The sequence below is a fragment of the Hyperolius riggenbachi genome, chromosome 5, assembly GCF_040937935.1.
Source record: "Hyperolius riggenbachi isolate aHypRig1 chromosome 5, aHypRig1.pri, whole genome shotgun sequence".
In the NCBI taxonomy this organism is placed as follows: Eukaryota; Metazoa; Chordata; class Amphibia; order Anura; family Hyperoliidae; genus Hyperolius; species Hyperolius riggenbachi.
In genome coordinates, this window is record NC_090650.1 from 198,955,081 (window position 1) to 198,969,100 (window position 14,020).

At 42.7% G+C, this 14,020-nt stretch overlaps 1 protein-coding gene across 1 annotated transcript in view; it reads left to right on the forward strand.

The window, feature by feature from the left end:
* ITGA9 (integrin subunit alpha 9) overlaps positions 1-14,020 on the forward strand; it is a 565,489-nt gene that overhangs the window by 89,146 nt on the left and 462,323 nt on the right. Inside the window, exon 4 of the mRNA XM_068236571.1 lies at positions 8,298-8,421. Coding sequence (XP_068092672.1) covers positions 8,298-8,421 — 124 coding nt within the window. The remainder of the gene's footprint in view (positions 1-8,297; positions 8,422-14,020) is intronic.

Sequence of the window (14,020 nt, forward strand, 5' to 3'; positions counted from 1 at the left end):
AGTTTTGAATCAGGATGATACCATTTATTGACTAACTTAAAAGAATAAGAGTAAGCTTTCGGCTGTGCTGCCTTCGTCAGACTTCATACAAGATATTGGAACAGACAGCTATATACATGCATCCAAACATAAAATATATATATATATATATATATATATATATATATATATATATATATATATATATATATATTATATATATATATAGTATTTCTGTACCAACATCTCGTAAGCAAACAGGATTGAAGTTTGGTGAAGGCTGCATTCTTAAGACTAAGTTAGCCAATAAATGGTATCATCCTGATTTAAAACTTCTTGTGTACACTGCAGTGTAATAGCATTGGCAGAAGATGAGCTGTGTCTTTTTGAGCGAGAGATCGGGGCATCCTTGGCGTGGTGTTTCATGGGTCCACAGTGAATGCTTGTTCTACAGAAACAATATGGGGATTGGGTAACAACATCCTACTCAGTCCCAGACTTAAATCTCAGCTAGTACTCTTTCTGCATGGAGTTTTAATGTTCTCCCATAATTGCATGGGTTTCCTTCAGGCACAGTTTCATTCCAAACACATACTACTGTAGCAAGTTAATAAATTAGACTCACTCCTGTATGTAATCTGATGGTTATATATTGTAGATGGAATCTACTGTACAATATACAGTGTATTGCATCTCTTTTCTTTATATTCTGCTTAATAACAATTTACGGTGGTGTTTTTATATTTGGATACGTTTGTTAATGTTAAGGTGTGTTAGATCAGTGTTTCTCAACACGTGATTCAACCACAGCTAAGGGTGCACAGCGCCAGGTCTGTTACTAGGCCATGGGCGGAGCGTTGGGATGGGGTGGGGGAAGACACAGTGTCGAGCGGTCGGGCATAGTTTAACAACTCACCTTCTGGTTTCCACTGCAGCCTCTTTCTACCTCCTCTCCCAGGCGTCTTTCGCGTTGGTAACATCGCCCCATGTGATGACTCAACCGCGAAGGACGCCTGGAAGGGGAAGTAGAAAGAGGCTGCGGTGAATACCAGAAGATGAGTTGTTAAGCTATGCTTGACTCCCCCACCACTGTGCCTATCCCCTGGCTACCTACTGGAGGCACCTGCCTTGCTAAGGCCCCGTTCACACTTGCGTTTTTGCAAAAAACGAAACGGATGTCCGGATCCGTTCCGTGCGCATCCGGACCGGATGCGTACTGTTGCACTCAGGATCCGGTCCGGATCCGTTCCATTTGCATCCGTTTTTTCATCAGTAGGTGATCCGGTTTATATCCGGATCCGTTTTTAAAGAGATACAGACTATACAAATTCTTGGGGTCTGGGAGGTCTGGGGTCATTGTTGGAGACAGCCTGACGTGTGAAGACCATCCTTGGATATAGAGACTGCAGTTTGGACCATGGATCCAGTGTTTTTGTACTCACTTTACCTGGGAATTGTCTCCTTTTTGATTTTTACCTATTACTATGTGGGAAGAAGGCGTGCTCCTCGCAGGAGATGGTGGGTGCACCAGGCAGGTAGCTGCTGCGCCTGTAGAATCAGGTCCTCAGGTGTGTAGGGCCTCACCTCTTCGTCCGACATGCTGCCAAATATCTCCAGCCACAAGTCACTGCTGCTCCACTCCTCAAACGCTGGGCCCATGAAAACGCACAGGAAGTGGGTAGAACGTCCAGATTTTTTATAGCCAGTGTGTTGCCTCCTTTCCGTTTCTCATTGGTTTCAGCTGTGCGGATGGTGCAGTCAGGATCCGGTCCCGGTGTGGTGGTCTCATCCGACGTACGTGAAAAATAGAGCGAGTTGGAAAAGTGTCCGGAGTCCGTATCCGGTCCGGATCCGGTCCGTGTGGAACGGACGAGTATGTATGCATCCATAGACTATCGTTGGATTGCCAAACGTCCGTTCCGTTTGTACAGTATACGTTCCGGATCCGGTCCGGAAAATCCTGACTGCTAATGCAAATGTGAACCCAGCCTAACCTATACTGGGTGGCAACTATACTGGCTACCTATACTGGGTGGCAACTATACTGGCTACCTATAGTGGAGGCACCTACTTAGCTAACCTCTACTGGGGGCAACTAATCTTCCTACCTATTCTCAAATAATGGTTGCATGCTTACATTTCATGCAAGTATATTAAGCTGAATTCAGGGGGTACTTGGCTGGAGCTGAATTGAGATAGGGGGTACTTGCGTCAAAAGAGTTGAGAAACACTATGTTAGATTCTCTTCTAGATGTATTTCTAGAAGAGTTGTACCTAGTAGGGGGTTAATGAAAGCAAGTCATTTAACCTGCCATATACAATGTATAAAGGTATTTCTTTTTTGGGTTGACCCTTCTGTAGCTTAACATTTATGTGAACAATAATATCTTTGTTTCTAAAAAATGCTTCCTTCCTGGTCAATCATCATATGCAGTTTCCTGTCTGGAAATGTTGTTCTTGTATTTTATGTGTATATTAAACATGAAATGTATACAAAGCTGCATAGGATATGTGTTTTGGCAACATCGGTGCTTTTACATTAAGTCTAACTTGTCTAAACATTACAGAAGAAAATTGTCGGATATACATTTTACAGCATATCATTTTTTTTTCATTTTGCTGTAAAACAAAAATCTCATCTTAATCCAAATCAGTAAGTGAATACTGGAGGCATGCATTACATTTACAAACTTCATGGATGGTGAGACTTGTAGACTAAGCCATATAACTCAAGAAGAATAAAAATATATGCCTTTCCAGGTTCATGTTAAAGTGACCCTGAACAAAACTAAAAAATGCCATACTGAACTTACCTGGGGCTTCCTCCAGCCCTCTGAAGACAGTGAGGTCCCTCTGCGTCCTCTGGACTTCTTCCATTAACCCACTGCTGGCTCTGTTAGCTGAATGACCCGGCTGGGAGTCCCGTGAAACTGTGCATGCATAAGTGAACCAGAGGCAGGGACTGGAGCATCGCTGAGTGGCTGCGCGAGCACAGGAGGTCTGCGGGGGACCATTAGAAGCCCTGGGTAATTTTAACTTTTTTTTCCCCCCTACCCCCCTACAGTAGTCCTTTAAGCTTTAAAGCAAACCTGGACAAAAAATAAAATTGATGAGCAGGGTTGGTAGCTGCTGCACCTGTGCTTATGCGCTACGGGGGACTGGAGGAAGCCCCAGGTAAGTTCAGTATGGCATTTTTTTAGTTGTGCTCAGGGTCACTTTAAGTTTTGAAAATATTTTCCTTAAAGGGTACCTGAACTTACATGGGACAAGGGGGTAAATTCACTAAACTTAGGTAAAGAGTAACGCAAAAGCGGTAAATAAGTTATGCACGCTACTTAGGTGTGTAAAACATTGCCATGCTTAGCTAATAAAAAATACTAACATGCAGTAATGTCCTATATAAGTGATGCATATAAGTAGTACATGAACAGTAACTTAACTCATGTCTCAGTAAGTTGTGTTTGCACCTGTAATGCAAGATACACATATGCACTAGGCACAATATTATTGCATGCTTTAATGCCTATTAATAAGTATATACCGTATTACCATATTGCATCACACTTTACTTATTCTATAAGGTACATACACATGCTATAAGATTATCAGCTGAGGTGGCTGGTCAGGACCATCTCTGCAGAAAATCTTGCATGTGTATGGCGGCCCTGATGCGTCGCCAACAGATTTGAAGTGATGAATTATCTCGGCAGACTAATAACATTGTAACATTGTTTGCTTCCCTACCAATCCTGTCCGAAGCTTCGGTATCATGCACCACACCATCGTCCCTCCCACCTGCTATAGATACAATTGTTTATTTCATTATTGGGGAAGAAATCTGCTGCTGCATGAATTTAACAGTGACAATCTTTCCTCCCATGATGCCCAGTATGACCTCTGACCTGAAGTCAGCGAGCCAAACCATTCGCTGACCAGCGTGTCCCAACAGGAATGCGGTCATTGTGGCGAACTTCATCTCTATTGGCCAGCTGACATCAGGTCATATATTATGCTTGGTATTATGGTATGGAAATTATGCCTCCAGTGTACGCTTCCCATGCAGATACCAACCCTGCTCATCAATTTTATTTTTTTGTCCAGGTTTGCTTTAAAGCTTAAAGGACTACTGTAGGGGGGTAGGGGGAAAAAAAAGTTAAAATTACCCAGAGCTTCTAATGGTCCCCCGCAGACCTCCTGTGCCCGCGCAGCCACTCAGCGATGCTCCAGTCCCTGCCTCTGGTTCACGTCTGGAATTTCCAACTTCAAAGTACTAGGCCTGCACAATACACTCCTGGTGATGTCAGAGGGAAGCGGGAATGCGGCCGCGCAGGCGCAGTGGTTTTCCGACTTTAAAGTCTGAAATTCCAGAAGTGAACCAGAGGCGGAACAGGAGCATCAGTGAGTGGCTGCGCAGGCACAGGACGTCTGCGGGGGACCATTAGAAGCCCCGGGTAAGTTCAACTTTTTTTCCCCCTACATTACTCCTTTAATTCAAGGCACACCATTTTTATTTCAGACACAACCCCCACCTTTTGCATACTAATCAACTAAAATCAAATTAAAAGTGAAGGTGCTTTTTTAATGCAGATATTGCAGTGTTTACCAGTGTAGCCCATTCCTACATGTCTGTGGTGGGGTTGGCATTGTGGTGTTGAAACACTAGAGTATAGTGATCTCCAATTTGGTCCAACAGAGCTGGCATAGATCTATTTCCTATCAGTGGCGGCACTACACTGGGGCTTGCTGGGGCTCAAGCCCCAGCTGACAAATTGTAAGCTTCCCCGAAAGCCCCCCCTAGTCGCCACAGAGGGCCCGTAGCTGAAAGGCCTTTTTTCCCTTAAAAACCCACTTTCTCCCGTGCTGTGGCTGCTAAATGTACATATTTACAGCTACCCCTCGTTCTCCCCATGCCGCTAAAACAACACACCTCAGATCGGCGGCGAGGAGATAAGAGACAGCCAGACCGGCGCATAGCAACCGTGTGGTAGACTTTAAATGCTGGATGTGACCGATGATGTCACTTCCTGCATTTGAATCTACCACGTGGCTGCTATGCACTGGTCTGGCTGTCTCTTATCTCCTGCTCGCCGCTGATCTGAGGTGTGATAGTGGTTAGCAGCGGCACGGGGGAGAAGGACGGGGGCTGTAATGTACGTTTTAGCAGCCACAGCACGGGGAAAAGGGGGTTTTACGGTGGACAAGTCTGATAGCATTAGTGGCATGTAGGGGAAAGGAGGGGGGCATTAGTAGCATGGGGAGAAGGAGGGGGGACATTAGTAGCATGGAGGAGAAGGAGGGGGGTCATTAGTAGCATGGGGGATAAGGAGGGGGGACATTAGTAGCATGGGGGATAAGGAGGGGGGACATTAGTAGCATGGGGAGAAGGAGGGGGCCATTAGTAGCATGGGGGATAAGGAAGGGGGACATTAGTAGCGGAAGCAGGAAATTTGGGCGCATGAGGCAGGTGGACAAAAAGGGCGCCGCCATTCACTCCCATAATAAATATCGTTTAATGGGCGCCCAACAGGAAAAAAGGGCGCCGGAGAAAAATAACGTTTTAAAAGCGGCGCCCGGAGACTTTTAATGTTTTATAACTGCTTCTCATGATTACCCATTATTTAATGATTTATAATTTTTTAAACATTATTTTTAAACGAAAAACAGTACAATATTTTTTTAAAACATTACTTTTAAACGAAAAATTGTACAATTTTTTTAAAAAACATTTTTAAACGAAAAACCGCACCATATTTTTTTTAAAAACGTTATTAATGCTTATCACAGGGGGGTCTTAGGTTTAGGCACCACAAGGAGGGTCTTAGGTTTAGGCACCACCAGGGGGGTCTTAGGTTTAGGCACCACCAGGGGAGTCTTAGGTTTAGGCACCACCAGGGGGGGTCTTAGGTTTAGGCACCAACAGGGGGGTCTTAGGTTTAGGCACCACCAGGGGGGGTCTTAGGTTTAGGCACCAACAGGGGAGTCTTAGGTTTAGGCACCAACAGGGGGGTCTAGGGGTTAGGGATAAGTACAGGGAGAGTTCTGTGTGAGAGTAGGGTTAGGTATAGCTTTAGTAAAATTCTTATTAATGTTTTATAAAACGTTATTATAAATTTCACTTTTTAAACAGGGAAGATTAACGTTTTTAAAATTGCCGATTTCATACACATTATTTAATGATTTATAACTTTATAAAACATTATTTTTAAACGAAATATAGCACAAATTTTTTTTAAACGTTATTCATGATTATCGTTTAAAACCCTGCGCCCTTTTTTCCCGGCGCCCTTTTTTAACGTACGCATTAGTAGCATGGGGAGAAGGAGGGGGCCATTAGTAGCATGGGGGATAAGGACGGGGGCCATTAGTAGCATGGGGGATAAGGAGGGGGGACATTAGTAACATGGGGGAGAAGGAAGGGGGGCATTAGTAGCATGGGGGAGAATGAGGGGGGACATTAGTAGCATGGGAGAAGGAGGGGGGCCATTAGTAGCATGGGGGATAAGGAGGGGGGACATTAGTAGCATGGGAGAGAAGGAGGGGGGACATTAGTGGTATGGGGCAGAAGGAGGGGGACATTAGGGGCATGGGGAGAAGGGGGACATAAGTGACATGGGGAGAAGGAGGGGGACATTAGGGGCATGGGGAGAAGGAGAGGTGCATTAGTGGTATGGGGAGAAGGAGGGGGGACATTAGTAGCATGGGGGAGAAGGAGGCGGGAAATTAGTGGCATGGGGGAGAAGGAGGGGGACATTAGTAGCATGGGGGAAGGAGGGGGGCATGAGGGAGGAGAGGGGCATTAGTTTCATGGGGGAGAAAAAAAATCACTACAGTGGAATGGGTAAAAGGAGGGGGTCATTTTAGTGGCATGGGGGAGAAGGGGGGGGGGGGTACCTGTATGGAGGGTGGCATTTACTGGCACGGGGGAGAAGGAGGGGCCATTTTAGTGGCTTGGGAAGAAGTATGTTCAGTATAAGCTGTGACTCTGTGCCTGTACTGATAGTAAACCAGCTGCAGTGTGTGCTGATATCTGCTACCTCCAATATGTACAGTATAAGCTGTGACTCTGTGCCTGTACTGATAGTAAACCAGCTGCAGTGTACGCCGATCTTTGCTATCTCCAGTATGTACGGTTTAAGCGGTTTGCCATATTACCTGTGTTTTAGAGGAACCTCTGCCAAATTACGTGTATTTTTGATGAAATGCTGTCAGATTACATGTATTTTGGGGGTAAACACTATGGCAGAGCTCAAACTTCCCCCACTGCTAAGGTCATGTATATTTGGCCCCACCCATGACCCCACCCACATTCTGTTGTGTGGCCACGCCCATTTTTTGGCATAAGCCCCACCTGCCAGCCATTGAGCCCCTTTTGAGCCCCCCAAAAATCTGAAGCTGGAGCCGCCACTGTTTACTATACCACTGAAATGGGCTGGACAGAAGGCTCTAGTGGGTTTGTCCATGTGTATATATACATCACAAAATAGCACAACCATGGCATTGTCTATTTTAAACTAAATTCCATCATTGTTTAAAAAAAGTTTTGACATACTGTTTATCAGTCCTACACAATTTACTTTTGTAATTTAATATTAATAAAATAAGTTTTCATTTTAGTGGGTAGCCAGCTATGAATGTGTTTTATAGTCTGTAAGCTAGAGTCACTTTTTTTTCTCTCAGCTATGAAAACACCTATAGAGCTTATCATCAGGTCATGTGATCAAAATGTATTCATTTATTTATGGCTTGTTAAGTTTTTTTTTTATTAAAGTAGTAATTTTATTTAGGATATTATGTGCACTTTAAGTTTACACAGGATTAACAGATTATTTTGGTGCTTTTGTTTTTGTTTAAATTTTATTGGTGCCTCCTAATTTAATCACTTCCAGTCTACCCAACAAGTGAGCAGCTAGAATTCCACCTGATCTGTGGTTTGCTACAGTTCCAAGAAGGCGATAGTTATGCTTTTCCATCAAGAGCTCCTAATGGTTGCCTGTCGTTACCTCATTATCAGCAACACACTACATCAGAAGGGGCACTCTCACGTTTTTAATTGCAAACTAATTTTCCTAACATTTTGGAAACATATTTCACGTTGTATCAGTGATAGAATCACAGATGTCCGTAAGTCATGTTAACGAACACACTTGCATTGTGCTGTTATGGCTAAAGCTAAACCCGGCAGGACAGATGGTCTTGGTTAATATTTATCGACATTCTTTCAGATGTGGGAGTTATTACTGTTAGCGGGATGAAACTGTATTTGTTTTTATAAGGGATTATCCCCCTCATCTACAGTAACCATATCTTTATTTATTTAGGCCTGTGCTCATCGCTGGAAGAATATTTACTATGAAAGTGAGCTTATCCTGCCTTATGGGTTCTGTGTCATCCTTCCACCAAATCTGCAGGGAAGTGGGAAGGAGCTATTGCCATGCTATGAAGGTAAGCTGCCTTATGAAATGTTTCAGACAATTTTCTAACTTGGCATGATAGCTGCTTGTTCGATGAAAGGTCAAATATGCTCAGCAAATTGAAATCTATTTCATTATCTCACTTGACATCTATAATGCTAAATTCATGGCTAACATAGTGCGTGCAGGCTGCCTACTGTACATACACACACTTTAAAGTGAACCATAGATCAAGGAAACACAGGGGGTGATGTACAAAACCGAGGGATCAGACTTTATGATCCCTTTAATTTTTCAGGCCACTGTCACCATCAAGAATGCAGTACACCCTGCCCACCAGCTATAGTATGCAGAAAAAAACAAACATTCACTGTCATCTGCACATTAGGAGGAGCTATGCTTGACTGCTTCAGGTGGCTTTATTGAAATTTATATGGAGACTACACACGTACATATTTCCCTACCCATCACCAGGCATCACATTGCCTAACTGACACATTGCTTGCATCACCGATATGCAATGTCCGATGATCTTATTTATTTAAACACTGTAGGGGTGTGTGCATGCACAGTGTGTGTCTGATAATTGGGACTTGCAGAGCCTGTGAGCATTGGGCCCTATACCTTGAGCAATACCAACCCATCTGTCACTTAACATTGAGGGTACCTTGCAAGAAGGGTTGAAACTTTCCCTCACCTTGAAACCAACCTTGTTCCACTACTGAGAACCCCACCTCTTTGTAAGAATGTAGTGGGGATAATATGTGGGATTTTATGCAGGTGTGCATACAATAAAAGCTTGAGTTAAAAGGTGCCAGAGATAAATAGTTATTGAAGTTACTGTTAAGTACAGTGAGGGTAAAGAAGCGCCCAGGGGTTTATAAAACTAAGTTAAAAACAACAGTAAAAACAATATATGAGGCGGCTTACCTCAATAAGAACATTTTCATAGGAAAAAAGAGAATTTTATTTTTGCACAGGCCACGCGTTTCACAGGTCTAAGCCCTTTTCTTTAGGCCAATAAGAGTGCCAGAGTATGTAGAGCCAGTATGCATGGAGCACTCCATGCATACTGGCTCTATATACTCTGGCACTCTTATTGGCCTGAGGAAGCGGGCCTAGACCAGTGAAACGCGCAGCCTGTGCAAAAAAAAAAAATGATTTATATATATAAATATATATACAGTGGTGTGAAAAACTATTTGCCCCTTCCTGATTTCTTATTCTTTTGCATGTTTGTCACACTTAAATGTTTCTGCTCATCAAAAACCGTTAACTATTAGTCAAATATAACATAAGTGAACACAAAATGCAGTTTTAAATGATGGTTTTTATTATTTAGTGAGAAAAAAAACCTCCAAATCTACATGGCCCTGTGTGAAAAAGTGATTGCCCCCCTTGTTAAAAAATAACTTAACTGTGGTTTATCACACCCGAGTTCAATTTCTGTAGTCACCCCCAGGCCTGATTACTGCCACACCTGTTTCAATCAAGAAATCACTTAAATAGGAGCTATCTGACACAAAGAAGTAGACCAAAAGCACCTCAAAAGCTAGACATCATGCCAAGATCCAAAGAAATTCAGGAACAAATGAGAACAAAAGTACTGTAATTGAGATCTATCAGTCTGGAAAAGGTTATAAAGCCATTTCTAAAGCTTTGGGACTCCAGCGAACCACAGTGAGAGCCATTATCCACAAATGGCAAAAACATGGAACAGTGATGAACCTTCCCAGGAGTGGCCGGCTGACCAATATTACCCTCAAGAGCGCAGAGAAAACTCATCCGAGAGGCCACAAAAGACCCCAGGACAACATCTAAAGAACTGCAGGCCTCACTTGCCTCAATTAAGGTCAGTGTTCACGACTCCACCATAAGAAAGAGACTGGGCAAAAACGGCCTGCATGGCAGACATCCAAGGCGCAAACCACTTTTAAGCAAAAAGAACATTAAGGCTCTTCTCAATTTTGCTAAAAAACATCTCAATGATTGCCAAGACTTTTGGGAAAATACCTTATGGACCGACGAGACAAAAGTTGAACTTTTTGGAAGGTGCGTGTCCCGTTACATCTGGCGTAGAAGTAACACAGCATTTCAGCAAAAGAACATCATACCAACAGTAAAATATGGTGGTGGTAGTGTGATGGTCTGGGGTTGTTTTGCTGCTTCAGGACCTGGAAGGCTTGCTGTGATAGATGGAACCATGAATTCTACTGTCTACCAAAAAATCCTGAAGGAGTATGTCCGGCCATCTGTTCTTCAACTCAAGCTGAAGCGATCTTGGGTGCTGCAGCAGGACAATGACCCCAAACACACCAGCAAATCCCCCTCTGAATGGCTGAAGAAAGACAAAATGAAGACTTTGGAGTGGCCTAGTCAAAGTCCTGACCAGAATCCTATTGAGATGTTGTGGCATGACCTTAAAAAGGCGGTTCATGCTAGAAAACCCTCAAATAAAGCTGAATTACAACAATTCTGCAAAGATGAGTGGGCCAAAATTCCTCCAGAGCGCTGTAAAAGACTCGTTGCAAGTTATCGCAAGCGCTTGATTGCAGTTATTGCTGCTAAGGATGGCCCAACCAGTTATTAGGTTCAGGGGGCAATTTCTTTTTCACACAGGGCCATGTAGGTTTTGAGGTTTTTTCTCACTAAATAATAAAAAACATCATTTAAAACTGCATTTTGTGTTCAATTATGTTATCTTTGACTAATAGTTAATGGTTTTTGATGAGCAGAAACATTTAAGTGTGACAAACATGCAAAAGAATAAGAAATCAGGAAGGGGGCAAATAGTTTTTCACACCACTGTATGTATATATATATATATATATATATATATATATATATATATATATATATATATATATATATTATATATATACATATATTATATATATATATATATATATATATATATATACATTCACACACACATGAAAGTTTGTTGGAAAAACGTGATTTGTAACATAGGTGAAAATCGCAGAAAAGGCTCGTTGTGGTGCAAAAAAGTAAAAAAAAAGTAAACCGTTTTAGAAACAATTACCATATATACTCAAATATAAGTCGACCTTGTGTATAAGTTGACTCCAATATTTGACCCTCTTAAGCTGGAATTTCTTATTGAATCAAATATAAGTCTACCCAGAAAAGTTAATGGCTACACTTGCCGACCAAAATGGGTTAATGACTGCACTGCATACAGTATTACTGCCAGGTCCCTTAAGTGCAGCCAGTAACTCCTCCAGGCCCTCAAGTGCAGCAATTATTCACCCCCCTTCCAGCAGCCCAGTATTTTTCCCCCTGCCCCTTTACTTGTTAATTGTTGTGGCCGGGACTTTCAGACTTGTGTTTTCTTGGCATTTCCTTTATCAGTGTCACTTTCCATTGTGTAAATTGCTGCACCTCCCAATTATTCGCCGATTAACTTTATCACTAATTATCACATGAATTGATCTATATCTTGTTTTTTCACCACCAATTAAGCTTTCTTTGGGTGGTACATTTTGCTAAGAATTATTTTTTTCTAAATACATTTACCAAGGAATATTAAGAAGAAAATGGAAAAAAAAATCATTGTTTCTCAGTTTTCGGCCATTATGGCTTTAAAATAATACATACTACCATAATTAAAACCTATGTATTTCATTTGCCCATTCGTCCAGGTTATTACACCATTTAAATTATGTCCCTATCACAATGTATGGTGCCAATATTTTATTTGGAAATAAAGGTGCATTTTTTTCAGTTTTGAGTCCATCACTAATTACAAGCTTATAATTTAAAAAATGTTCGCAATATACTATCTTCACATGCATATTAAAAAAGTTCAGACCCTTAGGTAACTATTTGTTTTTGTTTTTTTAATTGTAATTTTTTTTTCATTAACATTAATTTTTTGGGTAACTTTTGGTGTGGGATGTGAACAGTTAATTTTAAATGTAATAATGTGGGTTTATTTTATAAAAAAAATTATGTAGATGTAGTTTTACTATTTGACCACAAGATGGCCACAAAGAGATTGTTTTTTTTTTTTTTTTTTAGCCCTGGAAGCGAAGTGCTCGCTTCCAGGAAGCATATATAGGACAGGAAACAGGAATGGTTAAATAATGAATTATTGTAATTGATAAAGTTTGTATGGAAATGAAAGTTAAACATAACAAGTGATTTACTGTAGTGGTTTTAAATTTATGTGGTGCCCTTTTACCAACAATATAGTTGTTTTATATTTATGTGGTGCCCTTTTTATACACTTGGTGGCAATAGAGAAAAGATTTGCATTGATGTGAATGAGGTGCCCTTTTTAATAGGGCACCATTATTACATTCTATCGGTATACAAAATATAAGCCCTCCCTTAAATAAATAGGTGAAAGGGACATTTATCACTTCTTTCCTGTTTACCATAAAAAGTAAAAACTTGGCCGACCTTTCTGTCCATCAACCTTTCCAGCACCACAATGACATCACAGCCCCCAAACCATAAAGAGCCGGATGGGTTGGTTGGATGGGCGACCCATCAAGTTCACCTATCCAGCTTTCTATGCTCCCTTGTTGGTGACTGATCAGACCAAGCCAGGAGAGGGGGGGGGGGGGGGGGGGGGGAGGTGCAAGCACAGATGTGGTGTTTTTTGGCTGGTAAAATAGTTCAAGTCAGGATTTGCAGGTTTGCCCCATAACAAGTTCACATTCGCCCATGATCGTTATTTTTTTATGCTCCACCCTTCTAACTGCCTCTGTTACTGCAGTTTGCTGACAGCTTTGGTCACATGTTTTTACTGTTCTGCTGGAAAATGTAGTTTGGCTTTTAATGGTCATTTGACCTTTACATTATCACTCCTGAGTAAAGGCTGCCATACACTGGTCGATTGCCACCAGATCGACCAGCAGATAGATCCCTCTGTGATCGAATCTGATCAAAGAGGGATCTATTGGCTGCCTGCGAGTCCCCCGGTCTCCGCTGTCTCTTCTCTAATGTGGGCTCCAGCTTCACTTTACTTCCTGTCGGGGAAGTTTAAACAGTAGAGTGCACTCTACTGTTTAAACTTTCCCCGACAGGAAGTAAGTGAAGCCAGCCGGAGCCCAGCGCGGAGAAGGGACAGCGGGGACATGCGCCAGCAGAACAGGTAATGTATTGCTGCCAGCGTCGGTCATCGGACATTCGAACGCCACTATCGATGCACTCCCGACCCGCTGGTGATCGAGAAAAATCTTCCGCGCGGACAGAATGATGGGAACGATCGATTTTGGACGGAAATCGATTGTTCGGTCAGCGTTTGCGCACAGCAGATTCGATCACAGTTATTGAATCTGCTGTATATGCGGGAAATCGTGTAAGTGTATGGGCCCCTTAAACAGAGTCTGAAGCGAGAATAAATCTCGCTTCAGACCTCATAGATAGCAGGGGCACGTGTGCCGCTGCTAAACCGCCGCTATCCCGCGGCTTAACGGGGGTCCCTGATCCCCCAAATCCCCTCCATAATGCGGGGGAGCGCTTCCTGGTTGGGGCAGGGCTAACCGCCGCAGCCCTGCCCCACACGCGTCTGTCAGTGCGTATCTCCGCCTCTCCCCCGCCCCTCTCAGTCTTCCTTCACTGAGAGGGGTGGGGGAGAGGCGGAGATCCGCCGCTGATAG